Source organism: Mirounga leonina, unplaced genomic scaffold (genome assembly GCF_011800145.1).
Source record: "Mirounga leonina isolate KUSES-001 unplaced genomic scaffold, KU_Mleo_1.0 Mir_92, whole genome shotgun sequence".
Taxonomy (NCBI): domain Eukaryota; kingdom Metazoa; phylum Chordata; class Mammalia; order Carnivora; family Phocidae; genus Mirounga; species Mirounga leonina.
The window spans coordinates 13,679,747-13,705,303 of record NW_023270852.1 but is presented as its reverse complement, the minus strand read 5'-3'; the positions used below and the strand labels follow the sequence as shown (position 1 = coordinate 13,705,303).

General features: G+C 55.3%; 1 protein-coding gene across 1 annotated transcript in view; it reads right to left on the bottom strand.

Annotated features, from left to right (window-relative positions):
* Positions 1-25,557, bottom strand: part of ARHGEF17 (Rho guanine nucleotide exchange factor 17) — a 55,990-nt gene that overhangs the window by 17,969 nt on the left and 12,464 nt on the right. The window contains exon 2 of the mRNA XM_034995600.1: positions 727-804. Coding sequence (XP_034851491.1) covers positions 727-804 — 78 coding nt within the window. The remainder of the gene's footprint in view (positions 1-726; positions 805-25,557) is intronic.

Genomic DNA, 25,557 nt, shown 5'->3' with positions numbered 1-25,557 from the left:
TGGTATCCAAGGCCCCTACCACGTGGCTCCTGCTGGCTCCCCCAGCATCCCCAGAGGACCAACCCTTTGTGCTTTGTGCCGGCCTCTCCTTACTTGACTTTGCACCTGCTGTTCCTGTTGCTGACAAGACAGGTGGGGAGGAAGCCAGCACGTCCTCCAGGGAAAAATACCCTGACCCCACACCTCACAGGTGCCCCCTCAATGCTTTGAGAGTGACCATATACTCAACTATGCCCTGAACGGGACTATGAGGTCCTGTGGCGCAGCTTGTCTCTCTTATTCGTCCTCGTGTTTCCTATGCCCGGAACAGGGCCTGGCACACAGCAGGTGCTCAACATTTTATTCCATTCAACAATTATTTTCCCAGTCAATGAATAAAATGGACAGGGCTACAGTTGGCGGGGGCACAGATCTAAGCCGAGGCATGGGGCCGCCAGGGGGAGGTGGCAGGACAGTAAAAGGAGGGAGCACCTGCCCTGGGGTGGCCTGTCTGGCCTTATTAAGTCCCCTCTATGTTCCCTCCCACCCTGGAGGGGGATTCCTTCTCTGGGACAGTCACAGGATGGGGGGGTTCTCCACGGAGGGGTGATGTTACCCAGGGTCATTCCTCTCTCCTCTCTAGCCTCCATCCCCTGTCCACAAAATGGGTTTGTTCCCACATGTTTGACGGCCTCCTAGACTCAGAATGGCCGCTCTCAGGGGGCCTGGTCCGGCCTTGAGCCTCACCTGCATCAGGGTGCGCAGCGACTCCACATAGGACTGCTCCGTGTCCAGCAGGGTCATGGTCACGTGCTTCCGCATGTCCTTGGGGGACAGAAGGCAGAGGGTGAGCAGGACCTTGTTCCCCTCAGACCCCTGCAGTCACCTGGACCCAGAGAGCCCATCCTCATCCTCTCCCTGGCCTTCAAGGCCTGCATTCCCACCATCCATGGCTGCTGGCTGTTACCCCAGAGCACCATGGACCTCCACTCGGCCGGGAACTTGCTCTCATGCTCCCTGTGCGGGGAGCGCCCTCCCCCTACATCTCAAATGCCCCTCTTTCCAGGGTGTGCCCCTTACTCCTCCACCACCACCCCCATGGCTGCCGGCAGAGCTGATGATCTCCTGTGCACTTCGAGGTTACCCACTGGGCTCCTGAAAAGGACTCAAAACAATCAATAACCTCTCACCTTTGCAAAGGAAGATGCCTCCAGGGCACGCCCCACTCCAGTTGCAAACTCTGAAAACCCCTCCTTCCGGCTCAGTGCTATGGAGTCAGACCCTACTAGACTGGGCTTCATCCCATCCCTGAGAGTGCAAACTGTGGCTGCCTGCCACAGATGAAGAAAAGGTGGCTCAGGAAGGGGAAGTCAGTGCCAAAGGTCACACAGCCAGGTAGGGGCAGGGTTCACCCACTCTCAGACAAGGCTGGATATCAGTTCTCTCAGTTAAAAAGGTTAACTGAGCCCTACTCCACACCAGGCACTGTTCTAAGCATATATTATTTCATTGTCCTGACCACCCTGTGAGGTAGATGTTGTTCTTCTTCCCATTTTAAGGATGGGGGAAAGGAGACCCAGGAACTAATGCCTCCATCCTAAGCATCAGATGGTCTGCAGTAGGGAGTCCCTGAGGGGTCACACAGACTCTGCATCCACACCTCCAGGGATAGGGTGTGCATCCCTGACAGGGCAGCCCTATTCTGTGGGAAGGCTTTGCTAGAGGCCAGACAGAGGACGCCTTCTCTGTGTTTGACTCCCTGGGACTCAGCTTATCTACTGCTCCTTGCCACCAGCTCCTATGCCTCTGGCCCGTTCCTTCTCCAGGAAGACTTCACCAGATGGTTGCCCACCTCCCTGTAACCCCCTCCCTCTGACTCAGGGACTCGGGGCCAGGTCTGTCCCCAAACCTGTCAACAATGAGACACACTCAGAAAAGTAGGCTCCTGTGCTAGGAACTCACGGTTGGGGGCGGTGTGAATGGCTCTCCCTCGAGGGAGGGGAGGAGACTGGCTTTGCCCCACCCCTACCAGCTGCATGCTCTGATGGGTGAGAAGACACTGGGCTTTGCCTCAGAGCCCCCAGCTACAGCCAGATCATCTATCCTCAGTGATTCAAAGGCCTTTAAAACAGCAGGGCAGCTTCTAGTAGGAAGGAACACCAGTTGGGCCCACCCTAGGATGGAGAGTTGGGAGAGCGTCAAAGGTCAGAAGGGCCTCCCAAGGAAAGGCCCGGATGCCCAATCCTCCCCTTGTCCCCCAGGGCCCTCTCAGCACTTCACAGATATGGCTCATTTCTGCCTACACTAAAAGGTGTCACCATCTCCACTTTACAGGTGAGGTAGTCAAGTCTGAGAGGTGACTTGACTTGCCCAAGGTCACAGAGCCAGTGACTGGCAGAGTGGGGACCGAGTCTCTTTATTTTTTTTTTAAGATTTATTTGAGAGAGAGAGAGAGAGCGAGCAAGAGCGTGTGCAAGAGCAGGGGGAAGGGCAGAGGGAGAGGGCGAGAGAGAATCTCAAGCAGATTCCCCACTGGGCACAGAGCCTGATGTGGGGCTCAAGCTCACAATCCTGAGATCATGACCTGAGCTGGAACCAGGAGTCAAACGCTTAACTGACTGAGCCACCCAGGCGCCCCAGCCCGAGTCTCTTTAGCCACCTCATGTTGAGTCTTAGGGCCCAAGCACCCAGAGTTCTCGCCCAGACTGACTGGCCAGCCACGGGCCACAGGGTCCGTTACTAGCTGTGTGACCTTGGATAGTCACCTAACTGCCCTACGTTCCCACATTCTCCTCTATGAAACGGAATGAATAGTGCCTTCCTCCCAGGACTGTGAAAGCAAGGAGCTGGGAGCAGGGCAGCTCTCTCCACACATGCTGGGTCTTCAATGTCCATTCTTACTCTACCTCAGCAAAATGGTTCATCTATATCCATCTCCCTGCTGGACAGGGAGCTCCCTGAGAGCAGAACCAGGCCAGGCTTGGCCCTGAGTGGCCCAGCCTCCCTCCCCCTTCCACTCCCCGGGCCTGGCCCTGCTAGGCCCTGGGGTGAGGGTCACAGGCAGGGAGGCCTCCTGGGGGAGGGAGGGCTGGGGCTGGGCCTGCCAGCTCAGAGGCTGGGGTAACTCACGCAGGGAGGCTGACGCTGCAACACCCGCCTTTCCCAGCCTCCTCCTGCTTGAAAGCACAGTGGGCTGTCACTCAGCTGTCAGGTAGAGGCACGGAAATTAAGGCCAGCTCCCTGTCACTGCATGGAGTGCCCTTCTGCACGTGCCCAGACACGGGTGTGAATGCATGTGCGGGTGGGGGAGCCAGGGGAAGCAGGAGACGGGCAATGCAGCTGTCAAGCAGATCAGCAGGCCCACCTGTTCTGGGCGGGACAGCCCTGTAGGCCTAGCCTCCCCCAGAGGCCCAGCCTCCCCCCAGAGCCCGTCACCCCTCAACAGCCCCATCCTCAGACCTTTACTACAGGGGGCGCTGAAGTGGGAGAGGGAGGGGGGCTGAAGGGATATGGCAGGAAGATAGAGGGGAGCCTCTCCTACCAGTATGATTGGGACAGCATGACCCAAAGCTTAAGACCTATACACACAGCGTGAAGACAGAGACACATGTACACAGAAGAAGCCGTAAAGGCCAGAACTCCGCAAAGAGACCAAAAAGAAATGTAGCCAAATCACCTAGCTGAGAACCAGGGCCTTCAGCCCAGAGATGTGAGGTGGCGGGGAGAAACACACACACCACAGCATGGGGAGGAAGACAGAACCAGAGCCCCCACGGGAGCCCAGGAGAGCAGGACAATCAGAGTCTGGGCCCAGAGAATCACACAAAGGCATGGACACAGCCCCTGGAAGCCTCCCCCTCCTCTTCCCCCAGAGGGGAGCACGGAGCCAGGAATGGGGACACCACTGCCACCACAGCATGACACCTCCCAGGCCCAGCGGGTCCAGTGGCAGGGAGAGAATGGCAAAACGGGAGCAAAAGCGGCTATTCCCAATGCCCCATCCCCCCAGCACACACGTACACCTGGGGACTGCCACAGGCCTGCTGGAGAGAGGCTGATAAAACCTCTCCTTCCGGAGCCTGTGAACCCAGGATACCTCTGGAGACAGGCTCTGCCTACACGCTGACCCATATCACGCACTACGAACCACCAGGCCTTGCCAAGGCTGGGTCTCGGGGTACAGGCCCCCCACCCCAGTTGAGGTTGCCAGCCCTTCTGCCATCCCAAGCTTGCACTCTGGTGGCACCAAACCTCAGCGCCCTGCCAGCCACACCACCCCTGCCAGGACTCCTCATACCCTCAGTCTCCCTGCCCCCATCACTAGTCTCTGAGCCCCCAGGCCCTCGGCCAGGAAGCTGGTGTGCCTGATCCAAGTTCCTGGTCCTGCGCCCCAGCATCTACCCATTCCTCCCCCAGGCCCGGGGCCGCTGGGTTCTAGGTCTTGGCCAAGGTCCCTGGCTGTCTCTCCCCCTCCCGGTACCTGGGCCTCCCCAGGCTCCTCAGCGTCAGCACCGCTGCTCCCGGCGGGCTCCCCGGAGGCGGTGGCCGGGCCCAGATCGCGCATGTCTTCCAGCGCGATGGTGAACTGGGCCAGGGTCTTTACCATCTGAAGCATGCGGCCGAGCCGCCGCCAGGGCGGGGGTGCCGGGGCGGCGGGGGACGGCGGGCCCCCTCTCTCCCACCGTCGCTCCCTCCGGGGGCTCAGCCCGGCCGCGGCGGCGGTCGCGGCGTCAGGCCCAGCGTCGATCTGATCGCGATGGCCCGGGCGGCGGCGCTGTTGCCTCCTCCGCTCAGCGAGTGCGCCGGGCGAGCCTGGCGCGCTCGGCGCCGCTGGCGCGGGGGAGGGGGAGCGGAGGGGAGTCCCCGCCCCCGGCCCCCACCCCCACCCCGCTCCGCCCGCCCCCTCCGCGCCGCCCGGTCTCCCCCAACGCGCAGAGGGCTGCCTGGCCTCGCCCCCGCCGCTCCCGGACGCCGCGGCCTCCCCTTGCGGACCCATCCCCCTCGGAGGACAGAAGTTGGCGCACACCCGTCGACAACCGCCAGGCACGGGGAGACATGGACCCTTTGTCCACACCTGTACCGACACAGGCACACACAGGGCCATGCACGATCTACACGGAACAGGCCCATATACGTGGAAACCTGCCCTCCGGCCTTGACTGGTATACAGCTGTGGGTGAGGGCCAAGTGCACACACATCGCCGTAGTCCCATGCAGACCTGAGCCCTGACACACATGAACTTGACCCAGTGCTGCACGGTGGCACATGCTTCCGGTTCACACAACTGTAAGCGGGCACAATACATGCACATCCCTGGAAACCGACACTGTTCTCCCGTCCGGGGCGAGGGGCAGAGCATTAGGGCCTGATAGAGGAAAGGGCCCGCCCTGAGTCATGCCTACTCCCACCCCACCCAGTTGACCTGTGTATACTTGAGACAGTCCTAGTGGATTCCAGCCCTAGCTCTCTCCACCCCACCCCCCACCATGGGGGGGGGGGGCGCTCAGGTATTTACAACCCCCACCACCATCACCGGATGATGCTCCAGAATGTTTCCAAGCATGATCCCCAGGACCTGGTCCTCAAATTGCAGGTGATGCCAGAACACATCCCAGACCCATTTAATCAGGAGTGGGGGCAGGGTGAGCTTTGTTTGTGTACCAGCTCCCAACTCCCACCAGGGGGCTCTGATGCACCCTGCAGCTGACTGGGGGGTCCCTCTGTTGTGCCTCTGCACTGGCTGACTTTATGCTTCTTCAGTGTACTGAGGGCTCCCACACTCACCAAACTCCTCATGCCCTCCCCCAAACCTGCTTTCCCTGAGTTTCCTGCACAGTGGAGACCTTCTGACCCATCACCCAATCCAGTTCCCTGCATCCCTCTCTCCGCCTTGCTTGATTTGCTCCAACCACTTCTGTTTTAACTCCTAGAAACAGACCAGGCTCTCTCCTGCCTGGGGGCCTTGACCCATGCCTTTTCCCTCTCCTAGCAGTGCTTTTGCTTTTCCTTTAAGACAAATCTTAGTGCAAATGTCACCTCCTCCAGGAAGCCCTCCCTGATCCTCAGATCAAGCCAGGTGCACCTGCTCTGTGCTCTCAAAGATTCGCAGTTTTTCTTAACCAGATATCATAGTTTGTAATTACACATTTGAACAATTGCTAGGTTGATGGCCATCTCCTCCTGGGAGACTGTAGTTTCCCTGAGGGCAGGGTCCATGACCCTTTGTAAACCACAGCACTCTGCACATAGATGTTGGCTAATAAACAAAACTTCAATAACACTTCCCCAACCCTTCTCCCCACACACTGAGCAGTCATCATGGGGAGGCAAACCTTGCAATTCCCAGCTCACAAGCCTCCCCTGGCAGTCCCATGGCACAGGATCAACCCCTTGCTGGCCCTTGCAGCCTCCTGTGCTGTTCTGCCCCCTGCCACCTTCCCCTGTTCAGCCCTCAACCAGGTGAATCAACACCCCACAGTCCCATCCAAGGGAATTATTCCTTATCCTCTCCTGAGAGGGCAGGACATGGGCCCAGCAGCACTGGCCTCCTCAGAGAGTCCAAAATGTCCAACACTCAAATTGTAACCTCCCAACAGACAATCCCAAAGTAGTCAACAACGAAAACAGGCACAGAGAATTCCAAGAGAGTAGCAAGAGAAAACAGGTGTGACCCCCTCCTGGCAGAGGCCCTAGAGCAGTGAGGCTGCCCCGGGGGGCAGAACCGGATGCCTGAGAGGTGCTTGCTAAGTTTGCACTGCCCTAAACAACCGGTGAGCCTGTCTGTCTCTCCTGTGTCCCATGACGTCCCGGCCCAGGGTAACTCCTGAGCCAGCTCGTCGAATGAAAGAATGAATGGAAGCATGAGTGTGTGCTCTGCACCAGCTCCCTTGCTGGTCTCTCTGTGACAATGGTTCTCAAAGTGCAGGCCCTGTGTAACCCCAGGGAATGTGTTAGAAATGCACGTTCTCACCCCTCCCCCACCACACACATGTCCCTACAGACCGGAAGCTCTGGGTGGGGCCCAGCAATCTGTCCACTGGTGGCACAGATCCTTCAAGGCCTAGAGCCGGCCTGGCCACCACATCCCATCCTAGGGCATGGGTCCTGGCCGAGCCCCTTCTGCCCCTGGGCAGCAGAACAAGGGTTCCCCCAAGCCGTCCTCTACCTCTAGTTTGAACCAAGAAATCCAGTGAGTCCACCTGCCTCTTACCCTCCCTATGGGATGGATTATGGACTTCCCCGGGGGTGGGGCCTATACCTTCACCTCCTCCTCTCAGGGCTGGGCTTGTTGGGGGAGGGTTTGGAACCACCAGAACAGTTGAGGGAGTGATGATTTAAGCACAGGGGATGGACACACCCCCTGGACAAATCTAAATAGCCAGGTCCCAAAGATAATCCCACACTAGCTCGAGGGCCGGGCCGGGGTTTGAGCGTCCCACCTCTGGCCCATTGCTTGATCACCGTAGCTACTTAACTCATGTTTGGTTTTCTCTCAGCACCTCCTCCCCCATCTGACCCTCTCTCCAGCTCTATGACCTGGGGCCTCATTTCCTCTGAGCAGTCGGGAGGCTGTGCTTAGCTTGGACTTGTTAGCAAGGTGCATCTATTGCCTCACTCACTTCAGCAGGACCAGGCCCTGCACAGATGAATCCACTCTGGCTGGTATCCAGGAGCTGCCAGACAATATACAGGACTCAGCAAGGGGAGTCACCTCTGCCTGGGGGAGGAGGGGGTATTCAGGGAGGGTTTCCTGGAGGAAGCAGGGTTTGAACAACATTCTGAGGTCAAGAAATCCAGAAGCACGTGGGTGCCCAGATGGCAGAGTTCACTGGAGGCCGCTGCCCTGGAGAAGGGGGCAGGGCTTGGTGCTGAGGCACTGCTTGCTGCTGCTTCATTAAAGATGGCTAATTACATCCAAGCCCGTTGTCATGCCAACAGGGGAGCCGGTGGGGTGGGGAAATGAAAGGAAGCTGAGAGAAGGAACAGGAGCACACAGCTGCTGAATGAGGGTGTCCAGGGATCACCCCCACAACAGCAAGGCATCAGAGCCCCTCCGAGTGACGTCAGCCGGGGTGGGGGTTGGGGACACCACAGCACCCCTGTGCAGGTCTGGTTCTTTTGTTGTTTGGCTGAACTGAACTCCCCTTTTAGGCACTGATGTCTCTTTTCCTTTTATCTGCAGTATCTGCAGTTTGGAGTGCGCCTGGCTCAGAATCGTTTTTATAAGGGTCTGACGTAGCTGGTAAGGGCCCTCCTCTCCTCTCCATACCCCACACCCCACCACAACACATATACCACCCCCCTCCCACCAAGCAGCTCCCATCCTCCTCAGGCAGGGGAAGATGAGAGGCCGGGAGGGGCAAAAGGGCTCTGCTCCACAAAGCCCCCACCCCACTGTAGGAGGGTATTCCAGCTGGGTGGAACGACCCTTCTGCTGGTCCTGGCGACCACCTAACTCTCCCTACCTGCACCCAGTCAGCTGACACTTCCCCATCTCTCAGAGAAGCCTAATACCTTGTTTACCTACCTCTGGACACACCTCCTGCTATGAGCCCCACCAAGACCTCCTACAAGACTTCTTGCCCACTGGGGGCCACTTGGTCCTACAGCTAGTGCTGGACCGACTGGAGGCCAGTGATGAGAAAGGACATATGGGTGGACAAATGGATGGGTAATGAGTAAGGGCTGACCAAGTGAAAGAATGGGATGATGATAGGTGAATAAATGGATGGGTGAACAGAACAAATGAACACATGAATGGATGCGCAGACACATGGTTCAACGGATGAGTAATTCATGGACTTTTTATTTTATTCAGTTGTTGATTAGTTCAACAAATATTTATTGAGTACCTACCATGTACCAAGCACTGTGCTGGGGATTTAAAGGTAAGAAGAGGTCTGTGCCTGCCTGGGCACCACAGTCTAAATGGGAAGGCAGGAATTGAAAAAGAAATGACAAAGGCAATTTAGGTTCTGGGGCAGTGGGTCTCCTTGGGCTCCTGTGGGGTGGGGAGGGGTCTCCAGCCTTTCATACCTGCACAGCTCTATCGAAGTATCTGCCACAGAGGATCTGGACCCCAGAGCTGCCCAAACCAGACTGGGAACACCATAATTTAGAATACTCACCGTCACTAACTCTGCTGGAATACCGTTCAGGTGTCAAGCACCCCACCATTGCTTTCCAAGCTCTAGCTCCTCTAATCCCCGCAGTAGCCCTACATCAAGGGCTCTGTTATTGTTTCTCCTCTATTTTACAAACAAGGAAACTGAGGCTCAGGGCAGTCACCTAAGTGATAAGAGATGAAGCTGAGGTGATGGCCTGCAGGGCCCATATTCTGAAACCCACCTCCTCCTCCGAGAGGAGAGCCCCACTCCACCTCCCCTCAGCCTCATGCACTCAGCTTGGCCTCGCCCTTGCCTCCCTGGTGCACTAGTTGTATGAAGTGCCTCTCTCCGGCCTCATTGGTACTGAGATAATGACATAAAGAGGTTCTCCTGACCCAGGGTGGTTTTGGGGGAAAACAAAATGTCGTCAGCAGGCAATGTTGGGATCAGGGAGAATCTCTTCCCTGGGAAGCAAGCCCTGGCTAATGGCCCAGATGGACTGTCTGACCTTCCTGACCCCACCGATATCCACCGGCACGGACTGGTGCTGGATGTTCCCAACCTGATGGGCTATTCATTTCACTGATGGTGCTGCACTCCGCAGGTCTTCAGGTTCATCAATGAGACCAAAGATCCAGGAAAGGGACTTCTTGGCACAGAAATGACAAGGGCAAGCTCCTGAAGCCACTGCTTGGGCTCACATCCTGGCTCCACCACTCAGCGGTGATGTGACCTTCAACAAGCCACTTCCCCTCTTGGGGCCTCAGTCTCTCCATCTGCTCTTGTCTGACACCCCTCCCCTCTTCTTCCCATCATCTGTCCCTTTGTCCTGCCTCCCCAGGTCATGGCCTGTCCCCTACAGACCCTCTCTTCAGGAAGGAGGAGCCTCTTAAGGCTCCACAGAGTTCCCAGGCCTTGTCCAAACCACAGGGCTCCCCTGGGACTGGCTGCTCAGGGTGGGCCCCAGAATTCTGGGGAATGTGCTGGGGAATGGGAAGGAGAGATCGAGGGCCAAAGGAGCCTCAGGTCCTTCCTGCCACGGGAGGGCCGCTGCCCTGCTTAGGTGGGGCTGTGCGCACCTGGAGGCGGGACTGTGAGAGACACGACGTGTCTCCCATCTGTGTGGACTCACCCACGTGTCTGTGTATACCCCAGTCAGTGGTCCGTGACCATGTGACCACACAGCCCATCGGTGGGGGATGGTCCGTGTGGTTCCGTGGCAGAAGTGAACAGCCAAGGCCATTTCAGTAATGATCAAAAGCAGCCATAGCTGCTGTTTCCTGAGCACTCACCAGGTGCCAGGCACGCGCCCAGCACTTGACACCACTGTGGCATCTTATCTGCAGAGCCCCCCCCAGGGAGGTGTGGCACCTGGCACTTTTCAAAGAGAGCTACCACATATTCTCCATGCCACTTGCTCTTCTTATAATGTGGTACTGACACTCTTCCGTAGCCTGAGGAGGTTTATGTGCCCTCCCCCTCGCAACTGGGTGACCTCTGTGACTGCCTCGATGAACGGAAGACAGCAAAAAGGATACTGTGTGACGTCCAAAGCTCGCCCATAAAAATGCCATGTACTTCCACCTTGCTCTCTTGGGTCCCTTGTTCCTGGAACCAGGCTGCTACATAGAGTGGAGGCCCAGGTCACACGCAGAGGCCACGTGTAGGATATTCCAGCTGACCGCCCAGATAAGGGCCCACCCAGATGGCAGCACGGATTGCCAGATCTACGAGTGAGGAAGCCTTCAAGGGGATTCCAGCCCTGTCACTATCTGGCTGCAACTGCATGAAAGACTGAGTGAGAACTACCTAGCTGGGGAAACTGAGGCTCAGAGAGGTAACGAAGCCAGATGAAGCCAGGCAGTGGCAGAACTGAGCTAAGAACCCAGGTCCTGAATGTCCTAAAGGGAGAAGGGAAGCATGGGGATGATTTCTGCGCAGACCTAGATTTTATCTCTTGGCCCAGAGGAGTCCAGCTTGGACCCCCACCTCAGCCAGCGCTAGAAAAATCTCACCTTCTAGAAACGGACCCTGCTGGTTGACGGGAGGTTCAAGGTGGCAGCTCTCACTCTCTGTGCTGGGGGCTCAGGCCCAATTACTGGCCGATGAACCGTGCTGGCCACCGCTCAACCCAGAAGAAATGCCTCCACCCACTGCACTCCTGACCCCCTCCTGGACCTCCGGGAGGGACGTGCACTCTCAGACTCTTGGTGGGGTCTGACTTTTACTACCAGCTTATGTCCAGTGAGGTGCTGTTTCTCATGTATTATCTCATTTAATCCTCACCAATCCTCTAAGTTGTGTATAACTATTAGCTCCATTTCACAAATGACTAAACAAAGGCTCCAAGAACTAAAGCAATGTGCCTGAGGTCAAGAAGTTGGACGTGGCAAAACAGACTTGGCAAAGCTGGGATTTGACCCCAAGTAATCAGCATACCAGAGAGGTAAGTGACTTCCCCAGGGTCACAGAGCACATAAATCAATCAAGCCAAACCCAGGACACCTTGAAATAGATGGTGATGTGCTGTATTCTCTTCCTTGGATGACTGGCCATAATAGGAGAGATGGAAACAGGAAGGTCTCTGTGTCCACAGCACCCCCCTAAGGTCCGTAAAGGCAGAGACCAGGACTATGTTCATAGCTGTGTCCCTGACCTACACTAGGTACACAATACATATGTGTCAAATGACTGACTTGCCCCGTAACTTAGCGGAGTCACTCCCCACTCTGGGATTGTTTCCTCCTCTATAGACAAATGGGGAAGGAAGGAGGGTTCAGGTGGACTCTAAATACCTCACCATGCTCCCTGAAGGAGGTGTGTAAGTGAAGTCACGCCTGAGGCAGCCAATGGACAGCCTGACCATCCTCCTAGATTTCAGGCACCAGGATCCAGCCTTCTGGCTTTAGTGAGAAAGCTGGGGCTCCAGAACTGCACTTCCAGCAGACAGCCACAGATGGCAGCAGAGGCCTGCATGGCAGAGGCTGCGGTGCATGTGGTTTGAATTTAACTGGTCTTTTTTCATGTGGGTTTTTTCCCTTTCTTCTTCTCTGCCCTCCCCCATCCCCGCTTAATTTCAAGAAGATACAGCTGGACCTTCCAGCTTGGGAAGGAAGAGTTTCTTAACATCAAGGATAATGGCCGGAAGCAGGAGGTGGGGGTAGGGGGTAGGGGGATAGACAGACCCCAACAGATGTGAAAAACACCTCCTGACCAGCTAATAAGCTCTGAATTTCCTCATCTCCAGGGCCCAAGAGGCTGGGAACATCATCTGTACTTTTCAGGCAGAGAAACTGAAACCCCGATCTTCTGGGTCCCAATCTGAGTCTGAGGGGGCAGGTTGGCCCACCCTTGGAGGCCAGGGGTGGGGGGCAAGGACACCACTGGGAATCTGATGAAGCCTTACAGTAGGATTTGTTAAAATCTGGCAACCGTAGCTCCCAAGAAATGCACCTACCCAACCCTGTGCACACTTCTGCCCACAATAGTGGTCTGGCCTGTGGTCCCAGTCCTAGCTCAGAACCTGTGTATGAGGTCACCTCCCAGAGCCCTCCCCTCCCAACTCCAGAAACTGTCTCATTCAAAATGTCTAAACCTTGCTCAGCGCAGAACACTGCATAGAGATTTGGGCCCAGATGGTCTGGGCCCAGCACCGCCACCTTCTAGCTGTTGCAAACAGCCCTTCCCTTCGGTCTCGGTTTCCCCACTTGGAAAATGAGGGTGTACACCTGCTGCACAGTAAACGCTCTGCAAAGGAGGGCTCCCTTCCCTCGCCTCCACCCAGTTCTCCAGCATGCAGGGAGGCTGGGGTGAGGGATCGTGGGAAAGGAAGTTATCCAGTGTCTGTTTCCAGACCCTCCTGCTCCCTCCCTCTCTCGGACCCAGGCACAAGCTGGGGGGAGAAGGAGGGGTGGGCTCCATTTGTGTGTGCCTTCGGGGTGGGATGGGGTGTCCTGCCTCTAGAGCGGAAGATGACTCACTGGGCTGTGGGCCAGGCACCCTGGGAAAGGCCAGGCCAGCCTCAGGCCAGAGCCCCAGGGAGCTGAGGGGCAGGGAGGAGGGAGCAGGGCCTGCCTGAGCGGTAGATATAGCCTAGCTGTATCTCAAAGCCTAGCAGACAAAAAGAGGCAATCTTCCCCACTTCCAATGGTGCCAGAAATTATACTCAAACCACCAAAGGCCGAAGGAAGCTTGAGGTGTTATCAGCTCCTACCAACCTACTAATCTGACCTCTGTTCTAGGTGTGGATGCTGCTGGAACAAGGCAGAGGTGATCCCTCCCCTTTGGAGCTTGCAGACTTCAGTAACCATGTCTAGAATAGTCTGGCCCACAGTAAGTGCCCAGTACATATTTGTGAATCAGTGAATGAATGAAAGTTTCAGTGTTATGAATGTGCACAGCAAGCTTAGAATGCCCATGTTCAAGCCTTCCTTATAAAGGAGGGAGCCAGAGAAAGGTCCATTCCTTTTCATTTTACGGATAGGCACTGAGGCTCAGAGAGGAAAGTGTCTCGAGACCCCCAGGGCAGCAGGCAGTCAGCTGAGGCTAGAACTGGGCCCTTGGGCCTTATCCACTAAATCTTGTCCAAAGGGGCCCAAGCTGCTCGGAGGCATTGTGGCCCCCACCTCCCCTACCCCTACCCTATTCCAAGACCCAGGGGACACCCCAGGAGAGGAGCAAGTTCAATCCATCAGTAAGTCTCTCTGGCTCTAAAGTAAGCCCTGGGTGCCCTGGCCCAACCCAGAGCCCAGGGAAGCCCCTCCCATCACACCAGACAAGCCTGGGGGGGTCAAGCTGCCCAGGGACAGGGAACAGGCCCTGCTCCACAATCCCTCCACCCCAGCCTCCAGGGGGCTGTCACTGGGCCTGGGTAGAAATAGTCTCCAGCTTGGGCTGACCAGAGGCAGCCTCAACTTCAAGCCTTGCTGCTCTGGATCAACGACTAGTGACCAGTCCTAGTGGGCAGCCACAGTCACCTCTGTGTGCGCGCACACGCGTGCTGCAGGATTCACCGCTGAAGGCCAGCCTGACACAGGCCTAGGCTCCACTGTCCCAAAGCCCCAGGACCAGGACTACCACTTCCAGGAAGCTGTCCTGATACCCCAGATCTGATGACTCCCCTCCTGCTCTGAGCACCTTAGGCTTCTGGAGTAGCATCCATGCTCTCCTGATACTGACAATAAGTGGCACCATCTGGCACTTCACAGTTTACAAAATGTTTGTAGAGCCTGATCTCATCAGATCCTCATAGCAACTCAGGGGGGAAACTAAGGCTCAGTGAGGGGTCAGAACTTGTTCCGGTTCTCAAGATGAAGGTGGTGAAGCTGAGGCTCAAATCCTCCCCTCTGTCAGTGACCTGCAGGGCCTGAGGAAGGGAAGAGAGCAATGGCATACAAATAGGAATTAATCTCTCTCAAGGGGTTCCTAAGTGCTGCTTACAGGTGTTTATTTTAACCTGGAGACAGGCCTCCTGGGTGGGCCCTATTATTACCCTGTTTTACACAAGAGGAGATGGGCACACAGAAGTGAAGGACTGGGCTCAAGGTCTCATGGTGACAGGATCTGTGCCCACAGGGTACCCCGGGGTCAGGATTTCTCTATCCACATCTATTCCACTGTGCAGGAGAGGGGGTGCCTTCCCGTCCAGGGGAAAGCAGCAGCGCAGGAGGACGAGGACACTCACACTGCCTTCTTCACAACAGAGGGAACTGACCACGAGGCTGCGGGAATCATGCACTTAGGGAGCTCTTTAAAGCGCCACGGAGAAATGTTCAGTGTGATGTTCACTGAAAGAAGCAAGAAGCATACACACCGCACCATCACCACATCATGAAATACACATACATATATATTATATATATATTATACACACATACATATGTGCGTATATGCAAGGAGAAAAGCCTGGAAGCAAATACACCACACACCTGAAAGTTAACAGTGGGGGGGAGCCCTGGAAAAAGGAGGGCAAAGCCAGAGACCACATTGCACCGACGGCTGCCCCAACCTCCAGGAGGCCCATATCAGTGCCAGTTTCATCTATATAATAGAGGATATAAAGGGCTTACTTAGCATCATGCCTGGAACAGAGATCTCCATAAACACTGGCTCGTTATCAACAACCAGAGAACCTTAGAAGGCAGGTGATCTCAGCGGCACCTGGGGGCGCAGTTGGTTGGGTGTCCGACTCCTGGTTTTGGCTCAGGTCATGATCTCAGGGTCAAGCCCCGGGCCGGGCTCCCTGCTCTGCTGGGAGTCTGCTTGGGATTCTCTCTCCCTTGCTCTCTGCCCCTACCCCTCCACCCCAGTCTGCTTGGGATTCTCTCTCCCCCTCTCTGCCCCTACCCCTCCCACACACTCTCTCTTGCTCTCTTGCTCTAAAAAAATAAATAGGTAGGTCTTAAAAAAAAAGAAGGCAGGTCATCTCAGAGGTTGAGTGCACCAACCCCCTCCCAGGGTAGGCATCCCCTGGCAGTCCTTGTTTGCATAACCCCAGGGCCAAGGAACTCACCCCCTCTAAGGCTACCATGGTAACTCCTTCCAGGATGGGGCATGTCTGCTTGGAAGAAAGCCCAAGATAGGATGGGCCCCTCAGTCTCTAGGCAGCCTTACCATTGGATGGTGGTGACCTAGGAAGGATCTTCCATCTCCCATTCCATTCCAAATCCTCAGCCTTAGACCCTTTTATGGGGCGATTCTCCAGGTGTAAGGTTTAAAGAGCCTTTCTGGGTGGCTCTCTTGTCCCCAGCCCAGGTGACCGCCTCTGTCCCTCCCACTGTGTGTGGGATAACAGAGTAGCATTTGCTGGCAGCACTTTGTGCCTTTTCCATTTTCTCCTTTGGAAAACAAATGAGAAACCAGCTGGGTCTGATCTCCTCCCTACCCCACCCCCAACCCCTCTAGTCCTCTAGGGGTGGGAGGCCCTCTCTGCCTCCTCCCTGGACAACAGCCTGGTGGAGAACCCCGAGAGGAGGGGCCAGCTCAGAGAGGAGGGGCCCTGTGAGCTGGCTGTTGCCACGGCAATGGCAGCCCTGGAATTTGACCACTGGGGCCCAGGAGTGGGGGTGGGGAGCTGGTACAGGCCATGTGGGGGCAGGGAGGAAGGTCCAGAGGCCCAGGAAAGCCAAGAAGAGGAAAGGCAGGGCAGGGGTCAGGGTCCCCTCCGTGGCCTCAGTTTCCCCATCTGTAAAGGGGGAAGAGGCAAGGACCTCAAGCTCTTCCCCCCCAGCTCTAATCCAAACTGGAATCTGGTGAGGGCCAGGGATGGCAGAAGCATGTGAGGCAAGTCCAGTTGCCCCTTTTGATGGATAGTGACCCCAGTGGACGGGGACTGGCCTCAGGTCACACAGCAAGTCCAGGACAGTACCAGGACTAGACCCTGGGAGGGTGGTCTGTCCCTATTTCTCCACTGGAGAGGACAAGGATGCCTGCTTCATGATGGGGGGAAGAAGACCTCTAGGAATGGCTATGGTTGGGCTGGGCTGGGTCCACAGTCCTCAGACAACTGACAATGTGCCTGCCCTAGCGACCCTCAGCATTACTGGATCCAGAGGGCTGGCAGAGGGCCTGCCCCCCACCCCTGCCTGCAGTGCCAAGCTGCTGTGGGTATTTTTAAAAATGGGTGCCCGTCCCTCTCTGCCTTCCTGCCTACCCACTCCAAGAACACAGTGAATTCTGTTGCCAGCCCCCTAACCCTCCACTTCAGCCCAGCCTGAATGGGTGCTGGATCCATGGCCATCCTCTGCGTCCCTGCCTTCAGGATGGCCCCCTCTTGCTGGCCATCACCTCCTTCACAGTCAGCCCTGGGTTCAGGGTGATATCCAGGGCCCCTTCAGCTATACTCTAGGTATACTTTAGGCCCAGAGAAGGGATGGTACTTGTCCAATGTCACACAGCAAAGATGAGTATCTGGGAATGCTATGCCCCCAGCCTCGGCCCCATTTCCAACTGCCTGTCACATTATATTGGTGTTGCCCCAAGCCCTTCTTACCACTCTGCCATTGACCTTCAGCAGCGCTAGCCTCTGGCCTTCATACCCACCCCAAAAAGATACTCTAGTTCTGGGAAAAAATAGAGTGGGAGCCATAACTCACACTACACACCAGGATAAATTCCAAATGGGTCAAAGATTTAAATGTAAAACAAAACAAGAAAACACAAAACACCAGAGGAAAACATGGGGAAACTGCTTTATAACCTTGGAGTGGGAAAGGCCTTTCTAACCGTGACTCCAAATACAGAAGCCATAAAATAAAAGCTTGATAAATTAGACCACATAAAAACAAAACCTTCTGCATGGCAAAAATATACCATAAACAAAGTCAAAAATCGAGTGACAGATCCAGAAAAAATACCTACAACTCATAACCCAGACAATAATAAACTCCTTAATATTATAAAGGTTCCTAGAAATTGATAAAAACCAAAGGTCAACAATCCAACAGAAAAAAAGGGCAAAGGATATGAACAGTTCATTGAAAAGAGAATCCAAATGTCTCTTGGACATGTGGAAAGACGCTCAGCCTTACTCATTGCAAGACAAATGCAAATTAAAATACACTGAGATACCATTTCACCTCTCAGATAGGGAAAATAGCGCAGGTCCAACTTGGTGATGCTGGGGGACAAAGGCTCCTTACCACGGTGCTGGACCCCTCTGTAGAGCATGAAAATTGGAATCACATATATGGTGTGTCCCAGCAATTCGACTCCTAAGAAATTGCTCTAAACACACACCAGCCCCCGTACAAAATAACCTATGAACAAGCTTGTTCGCCACAGCACTATTTTTAACAGCCAAAGACTGAAAATAACCTAAACATCCTTTAATGTGTGGTTCAGTACAGATCTGGGAATCAGTGCGATGGGACACCACACAGTGCAAGAAAGAATATGGAGGCTCTTAACGCACTGATAAGGGAAGATCTGGGCCAAGATCTCACTAAGTGGACAGCAGTGTGCCTCTGTGTGTGGAAAGCAGAGGAAAGACAGTGAATTTGCTGGCATTTGCCTACAGAAGGATTCACAAGAATTAATAACCGGGTATCCTGGGTGGGGCAGGGTAGGTACTAGACAGCTGGTGGGAAGGAGGCTTTTTACCCTTTTAGATTTTTCTTTTTTTCCTTTATTTCTCTTTTAAGATCTTATCCATTTGTTTTAGGGAGAGAGTGCACAGGAGAGCAGGGGAGGGGCGGAGGGAGAGGGAGGGAGAGAATCTCAAGCAGACTCCCTGCTGAGTGCAGAGCCTGATTCGGGGCTCTATCCCAGGACCCTGAGATCATGACCTGAGCTGAAACCAAGAGTCAGACTCTCAACTGACTGTCCCACCCAGGCGCTCCCCCTTTTTGATTTTTCTTAACCACATGAGTATATTACACATTAAAAATATTAAATACATTGAATTTTTAAAGACTTCATCTCACCGCCTGGCATCTGCTGCCTGCTTCAGGCTCCCGTGTCAGCCTTTGCAACCCTCCTCATTTTCCTTCTGATCCATCATAGGCTTAGCTTCAGTCTCTTCCTCACAAACTGTCCCTTCGGTACACTGACTTTCTGGGATCCCCGCACCCCCAGCCTCTGGGCATCTCCCCAGCGCCCCCCGATCACCCCTGCACACTGCCCTGTGTTCCCAGCCCACGCACAGGACCAAGTCCCAAGGCGGCTCCTGGTAAATGAAAACCAGATGAAAGTAGGAGGGGGTTGCTCTGGGACCCTGAGTTTGGAGCCTTTGTCTTTGCTTTCTCCCTTCAGTTTCCCACTCGGTCTTCTCTTGCACAATTCCAGTGTCATCTGTGTTGTCTTCCAGGACACTTTCCCAGCCCACCCTGCAGCCAGAGAGGAAGCTCCTAGCCCTTTCTGCAGAGAACTGTCAAATTCCTCCTTTACAACCCCCACGCCTCCTCAAGTCAGGCAACCTCAGAGCTAGACTTCAACCCAGCCAAAGCTTGGAGTTGAGTCCCCAGCCTAGATGAAGGACCTGGGGCTGGAACTCGCTGGGCAACGGTGGCAATCCTGCCTCTCTCTGGGCCACGGATACCGAGTGTAAAGTGAGGTCAGCCGCAGGCAACTTCATAGCAGGGTGGGAATTTCCACCAGTGAGAATCCAGCAGAGCCCCAAGCCCACGGAACCCCACCCCACCTCTGCAAAGCCCCTTAGCTCTTTTCCTATGGCAGCTGCCTGGGAGGATGTTTGAGCATCCCTCGGGGGACTCAGCATATCCCTCTCCCTCAAAGATGACTCTAAGCTATTCCTGGGGACCCCAGCCACTTCTCCCCATCCCTGGGACCGCTCCTCAGCCAGGCCAGGTCACTACCCTCCTCTTCCAACTTTATGATTTCCCACTGATCCCCTGTGGTCAGTGGTCCAGCCCAGCCACCACAGGCATTATCATATTTAATTTTCACAAAAACCCTATAATAAGTGTCACCATCATCATCATCATCATCATCATCATCATCATCCCCATTTTACAGGTGCATAAACTGAGCCACAGAGGGATTAAGTACTTGCTCCTGGTCATACAGCTAAGAGGAAGAGCAGGATTTGGACCTAAGCCATCTGGCTCCAATCTATTCTAACCATTACACCAACACAGCTGGACGTAGGATCAAACGTGAGCACTCAGGCTGCCCCTGACACTCCGGGTGACCCGGCTCTTGCTGACACACCAGCATCAGGCCAAATTTGCCTGCCTCCCCACCTGTGTCACACTGTGGCTGCATGATGCTCTGGCCATAGTGGTTCCTCCAGCCCTGCGAGCTCCTTCCTCCCTCCAAGGGCCTGTACCTTCCCGGAAAAGAGCAGTCAGCAATCAGGGCCTTCCCACCACTCTAAAACGTCGTCTTCCTCATCAAGTAGGGCCCAGCCCAGCTCTACAGGCCCTTAGTAGGGGACATCGCCTGCTCACTGGAGCCCCAAGGTGGGGTGCTCCATCATCCTGGCTCCTTCAGGAGACATGGCCCCACCAGGGTTTGTCCCTGCCCAGGGAGTCTGGCTGGGCTGAACTTCTGAGCCTGAGGAGAAACTGAAGGGAGAGGCTTGTCCTGCTCTCAACACCCCCACCAGGGCCCTTCTGCCCCAAACAGGGATTCTCTGAGTCCTAGGGGGCTCCATGGAAGTACACGGGGGGAGATACGATCAAGAGGGAGATATGACCCCACCTTCACTTATATCAACAAGGTTCCAAACTGGCCTGTTTTATAGTTCAGTGTCAAGATTTCTCCAGAAGAAAGGATTCCACTATTTTTTTTAAAGATTTTACTTATTTGTCAGAGAGAGAGAAAGAGAGCACGAGCAGGGGGTGGGGCAAAGGGAGAAGCAGGCTTCCCCTACGGAGCAGGGAACCCGACATGGGGCTCGATCCCAGGACCCTGGGATCATGACCTGAGCTGAAGGCAGACGCTTAACCGGCTAAGCCACCCAGGAGCCACCCCACTATTTTTAAGAGTTTGGAAATTACTGCCCCAGGGTGAACTCCAGACTTTCAGGGCTGGCCTTCCAGACTCCCCAGAATGCACCTGACTTTCTCCAGAACCAGGGGCCTTTCATGACATCCCAGACACACCAGGACTTTTTCATCACAAGCCTCTGCCTTCCTGGTTCTCTCTGACTGAAAGGCCTGGCCCCATTTCTGCCAGTCAGTCCTGCTGGTTCTTCAAGGCTCCAGCCGCATTAGCCTCCCTCGCCCTCCCCTACTTTGGCCTCCTTCTGATCCTCAGTTCTCAGATGGGGCTCCCACCTCTTCCTGGGGCAGGAACCTCTGTCTGTTTGTCCTATAGCCCACATGCTAACCCTGCAAACATAGGTACCACTGGGCGATAACGGAACTGAATTTTAAAGGTTACCCTGGGCTCTCCAAACCCATTACCCAGGCTGATTCCAGAGTTAATTACCCAGGGCTAATTAGAAAAGCTAGGAGCAGCTGTGTAGTCACTCAGCTACCCAACCAGTGACAGCAAGCATCTGGGTCCTCCCCCTGGGAATGAGGTCCTGCTCCAAGCAGGAAGTGGGCTGAAGCCCCCTCCCCATTCACCTGGTTCTGGCATTCATTGCACAACACCCAGCCCCACACGTTGGGCACTCAGGGTGTCAGCGAAGGGACAGATGGCTCTGTCTGCATTTCTGCAGATGGATAATGACTGTTTACATTACTTGTTCACATCTGGCTGTCCCTATCTACTCCAACTTTGCAGTCATCAAAGCTTGCTCCAGGGAAGGTGTGAGAGGTTCTCAGGCTGGGTCCTCACTTCTGATATCTGCACAGATGTCTTTGTGAATACAGAAGTCTGCTGGGGATTGAGAAGAAATGAGTGTATGAGTGTGTGAGTGTGTGTGTGTGCGTGAGTGTGTGTGTTCATGCCTCCATGTTGTGGACCTCAGGCTTTGCCACACTGGGTACATACTGTAGTCAACTTACCCCCTGGCGTGTGAATTGTCTGTTTAGTGTGTAACCCCATTCCAACTGCGGGCTCTGCCAGGACTCCTCTCCGCATTTCTACCCCAAGCTCAGGGCCCAACACCGGGGGTTTCTTCTCCAGCACCCATGGCCCAGGCTTGACCACATGGAAGGTGGCCTGATGACTGAGGGGAAGAGGCCACAGTGCTGCCTGAGGCCCAAGAGTTAAACTCGTGGGACAGGGCTCAGGGCTAGGGGCCCAGAGGGAGACTGGGGGGGTGGGGGGAGGCGGCCTGGGCTGGCTGCGGGTCCGGGCCTCTCTGGGCTCTTTGTCCAAATATGGAAGGTTTTTTTGTCTCCATTTGAGTCACGCCGGCCATGGCCCAAGAGATCTGCTTTCCAGATACTGCAGGCGAGGCCCGCCAGCACTGCCTGCCCTGCCCCTACCCACCCCTCCTTCCCCTGCCTGTGGTTCATCTCAGCACCCTTGCAACCCAGAGCTTTCCCCACAAGCAAGGAGCCCCGGCACCCACCGCAGCTGCACTCTGGCACCAGAAGAAGGGTCCCTGGGCCAGTGGGGGAAGGAAATACTCATTCCCTCTGCCTGCCCATCACCTCCTCTTGCAGCCCAAGGGCCCCTCATATTCCAGTGAGCCATTCGCCTAGTATTGACTGAGCCACCACTATGTGCTCCTTCCTGGGGCTGGACTGTGGAGTGCAAATCCAGTGGGTTTCCTACGTCCAAAGCGGAGTCCACTCTCTCCTCCCTCGTACCCACCTTGGTGATGGCACCGCCGCCCACCCAGGCAGGCCTGAAAGCCAGGAGCCTGAGTGACGTTCATAGATCCTGGAACCAGACTGTCTGGGTTTTGACTCCAACTCCCCACTTAGTTAGCTTCCCTAACCCAGGTGAACTACTTTATCAGGCTTTGCCCCGGGCTCCTCATCTAGAAACAGGGAGGACAGTACCTCCCCAGAGGTGGTTGTGAGATTAAATTGAGGGGCTGCGTGGAAAGTGCTCAGACCAGGGCCTGGCACACAGGGAGAGCTTGACACGCTTTGCTACCACCACTTGTGAACCCCCACCCGAGTTGCACCATATTCAGTCCAGCACCATGGACCAGATCTCCTAAGACTTACCATCCACTTCCTTCTTGATCTCTCTGCGACATTAGACCAAATTTACTCCCACAGCCTTGGAGTGAGGCCAGCCTAGGTTCTAATGCCACCACCTCTCTCCTTCTGAGCTCTGTGATCTAAGCTGGGAACCTCACCTTCCCTGGGCCTCAGTGTCTGGTTCCCACCTCACCCTTATGCCCAACTGGTACTGGCCTGGGACAGTACCCTTTGCCATCTGCCAACTCTCACCTGCCTGGGTGCTCAGGCCTGTCATCTCCAGGGCAGAGACCAAACAGTGCTGGTCATGGGTGGTGAGAAGAGTTCCGAGGAACCCGCGAACTCCCCAAGGGCAGGGCCCAGCTCTCCTCCTCCTGCCTTCCCCACTCCCTCCACATTATTTATTTAATAAATGTGTTTTGATGCCCCGTGTGCCAGGAACAGGAGGGCTTGGCAAGGGTGGAGCCACTTGCCCAGAACCATGTACCAGGTCACGGGGTGAACGAGGGGCCCCACCCACATCTCCACACCTCGGAACGTTTGAGGTCTGTCATCCCCCACACTCCCACCCCAGAAGAGAGGGGTTGAAATCAGCTGCCAGTGGAGGCGGGGGTGGTTCCTGACACTCAGGCTTCGATGCCAAGGGGACATGTCCCTATATAAGGCCCTCTTCTGAAGGCCTGGTCCTGGCCACGGATGGGCCTCTGTCCGGCTCTGTCAGAGTCAGGGAGATATAGGGAAAAGAGCCAGAAGGGGCGAGGCTGGGGGAGGAGGGCAGGGAGAAGGACAGAGGAGGGAGGAGGGAAGAAAGCACAGAGCCCCAGTCAGGGAAAGGCCTGGCGGGAGGGAGGAGGGAGGAGGCCTTCAGCAACCCAGGCCCTGGGTCCAGGTGAAGAGGTGGGGCAGGCAGGATAAGGGCTTACCCCGCCCTCCTCCTCCTCCTCCTCCTCTTCCCCCTCTAGCCTTGGGGCCAGGCCCAGGACTATTTTTAGCTGGGGCTGAATTTAGCTGTTCCCTCGGAAATTCCTCACCCGCCCCAGGCACCGCCCCCGCTGGCCTTGGGGAGAAGCCTGAAAGCTCTGGTCCAGGAGGAGGGGAGAAGAGGACCGGGGTGCAACAAGGAGCTAGAAGGGTACTTAGGCATCTGATGAGGAAACAGGCTCAGATCAGGCCCCAAATCTGAGTTACTCCTCTCCCTACAGCCTGCCCTCCTCTCCTCCAGGAAGGCCTCCAGGGCTGCAAGGCCAGAGGCCAGCACTGGTCTTGGGGTCTGGGGTACAAATATCACAAGGATACTTTGTGTCTGACTGCAGGACCCACTGTGAGTACTGCTAGCAAGATGGCCTGCCTGTCTACCTACCAGTCACTCTACCCCCAGCTCCTGAGAGCTGGCACAGTCCAGAGCTTTCTGGGACTCTGCCACATCTGGGATTCCTACTTCACAGAGAGGGAGACTGAGACTGAGTGACTGGTCTTGGGTCCTAGCTAGCAAGGCAGCACTGGCCTGCTCCTTCTTCCCCCCCCCCGCCCCCGCCCCCATGCTCCCTACCCAGGCCAATGCCAGAAGGAGTGGGACTGGGGGCATAGCCTGGAGCTCTGCTCTTCTCTGGTGACCCCACTGAGAAGCAGGCACTTCTCCCTGGAGCAGGAGGGACTGAAGTTAGACAGGAAGCATATGAGGCACAGAGACAGGGACCCGAGCTGGCTCAGAGCCCCCTTCCCCTTCTAGAAATACAGAGGAACATTCTGTATTCCTGAGGCAGGGGGATGACTCAGATGACCTCACATTCTGTCCCACTGCCACATTCTCTAACTGAAATAAGGGAGGTGGGCCCTACTCCCCTCATCCCAGTTTCTGATAGGGCCCCTGAGCCTAAATTTAAATTGTCAGGTTTTAACTCCAAATGATTTCCCTTAGGAAGTCCTTTTTTTTCCCCATCCCTGCATCACCTGTAAGCCTTAACTCAGGCTTCTCACCTCTTGCTCTCTGCAGTCCACAACCAGAGAATGTTTGTTAATGTGGCCCACCTGGCAATGCTCCTCCTTAGCTCCTAACCTTCCATGGCTCCCCACTGCCCACAGGACAAAGCCCAGGCCATTCAACTTGGCACTTAAGACCTTCAACCTGGCTCCTGCACACACAGCCTCTCCCTGTGTGCTCTGGTCAAACAGAGACCTCTCTGCAGACCTATATCAAGGCTTCTTTTTCCTGCCTGGCTCAGTCCAACTCCCTAAAATGCCAAGTCACCCATGCCATCCCCCCTCTCAAGAATTCCCAGTGGCCCCATATATGCAGCAGTCCAAGTGCAGGGCTGGAACAGCAGTGAGTCGCACAGGGCAGATTGCTGGGCCTGGTCTGCTATGTCTCAGCCTTGGGGAAGACCACTCCCCTTGCTGGCCCTCAGTTTACCCTCTCAATTATGCCAGGGTAAGGGATGCTTAGAAGACACAGCTGACAGCTGGCTTTTCTTTCTTTCTTTCTTTCTTTCTTTCTTTCTTTCTTTCTTTCTTTCTTCCTTCCTTCCTTCCTTCCTTCCTTCCTTCCTTCCTTCCTTCCTTCTTTCTTTCTTTCTTTCCTTTCTTTCTTTCCCTTTCTTTCTTTCTTCCCTTCCTTCCTTCCTTCCAATTTTATTTATTTATTTGTCAGAGAGAGAGAGAGAGAGAGAGAGATGGACAGCGGGAGTGGCAGGCAGAGGGAGAAGCAGACTCCCCACTGAGCAGGGAGCCCGATGCTGGACTCAATCCCAGGACCCTGGGGTCATGACCTGAGCCGAAGGCAGACATTTAACCCACTAAACCACCCAGGCGTCCTGACACAGCTGGTTTCTAAAGATCCTTCCAGGTGGACCTCCTGGGATCGAGGGCCCTAACCCTTTTCTTCCTCCTCCTGCCTCCTGGCCTGCCAAGAAGTTGGACATCTCACCACCATGCCACTCCACACCCCCACTCTCAGGGAGAC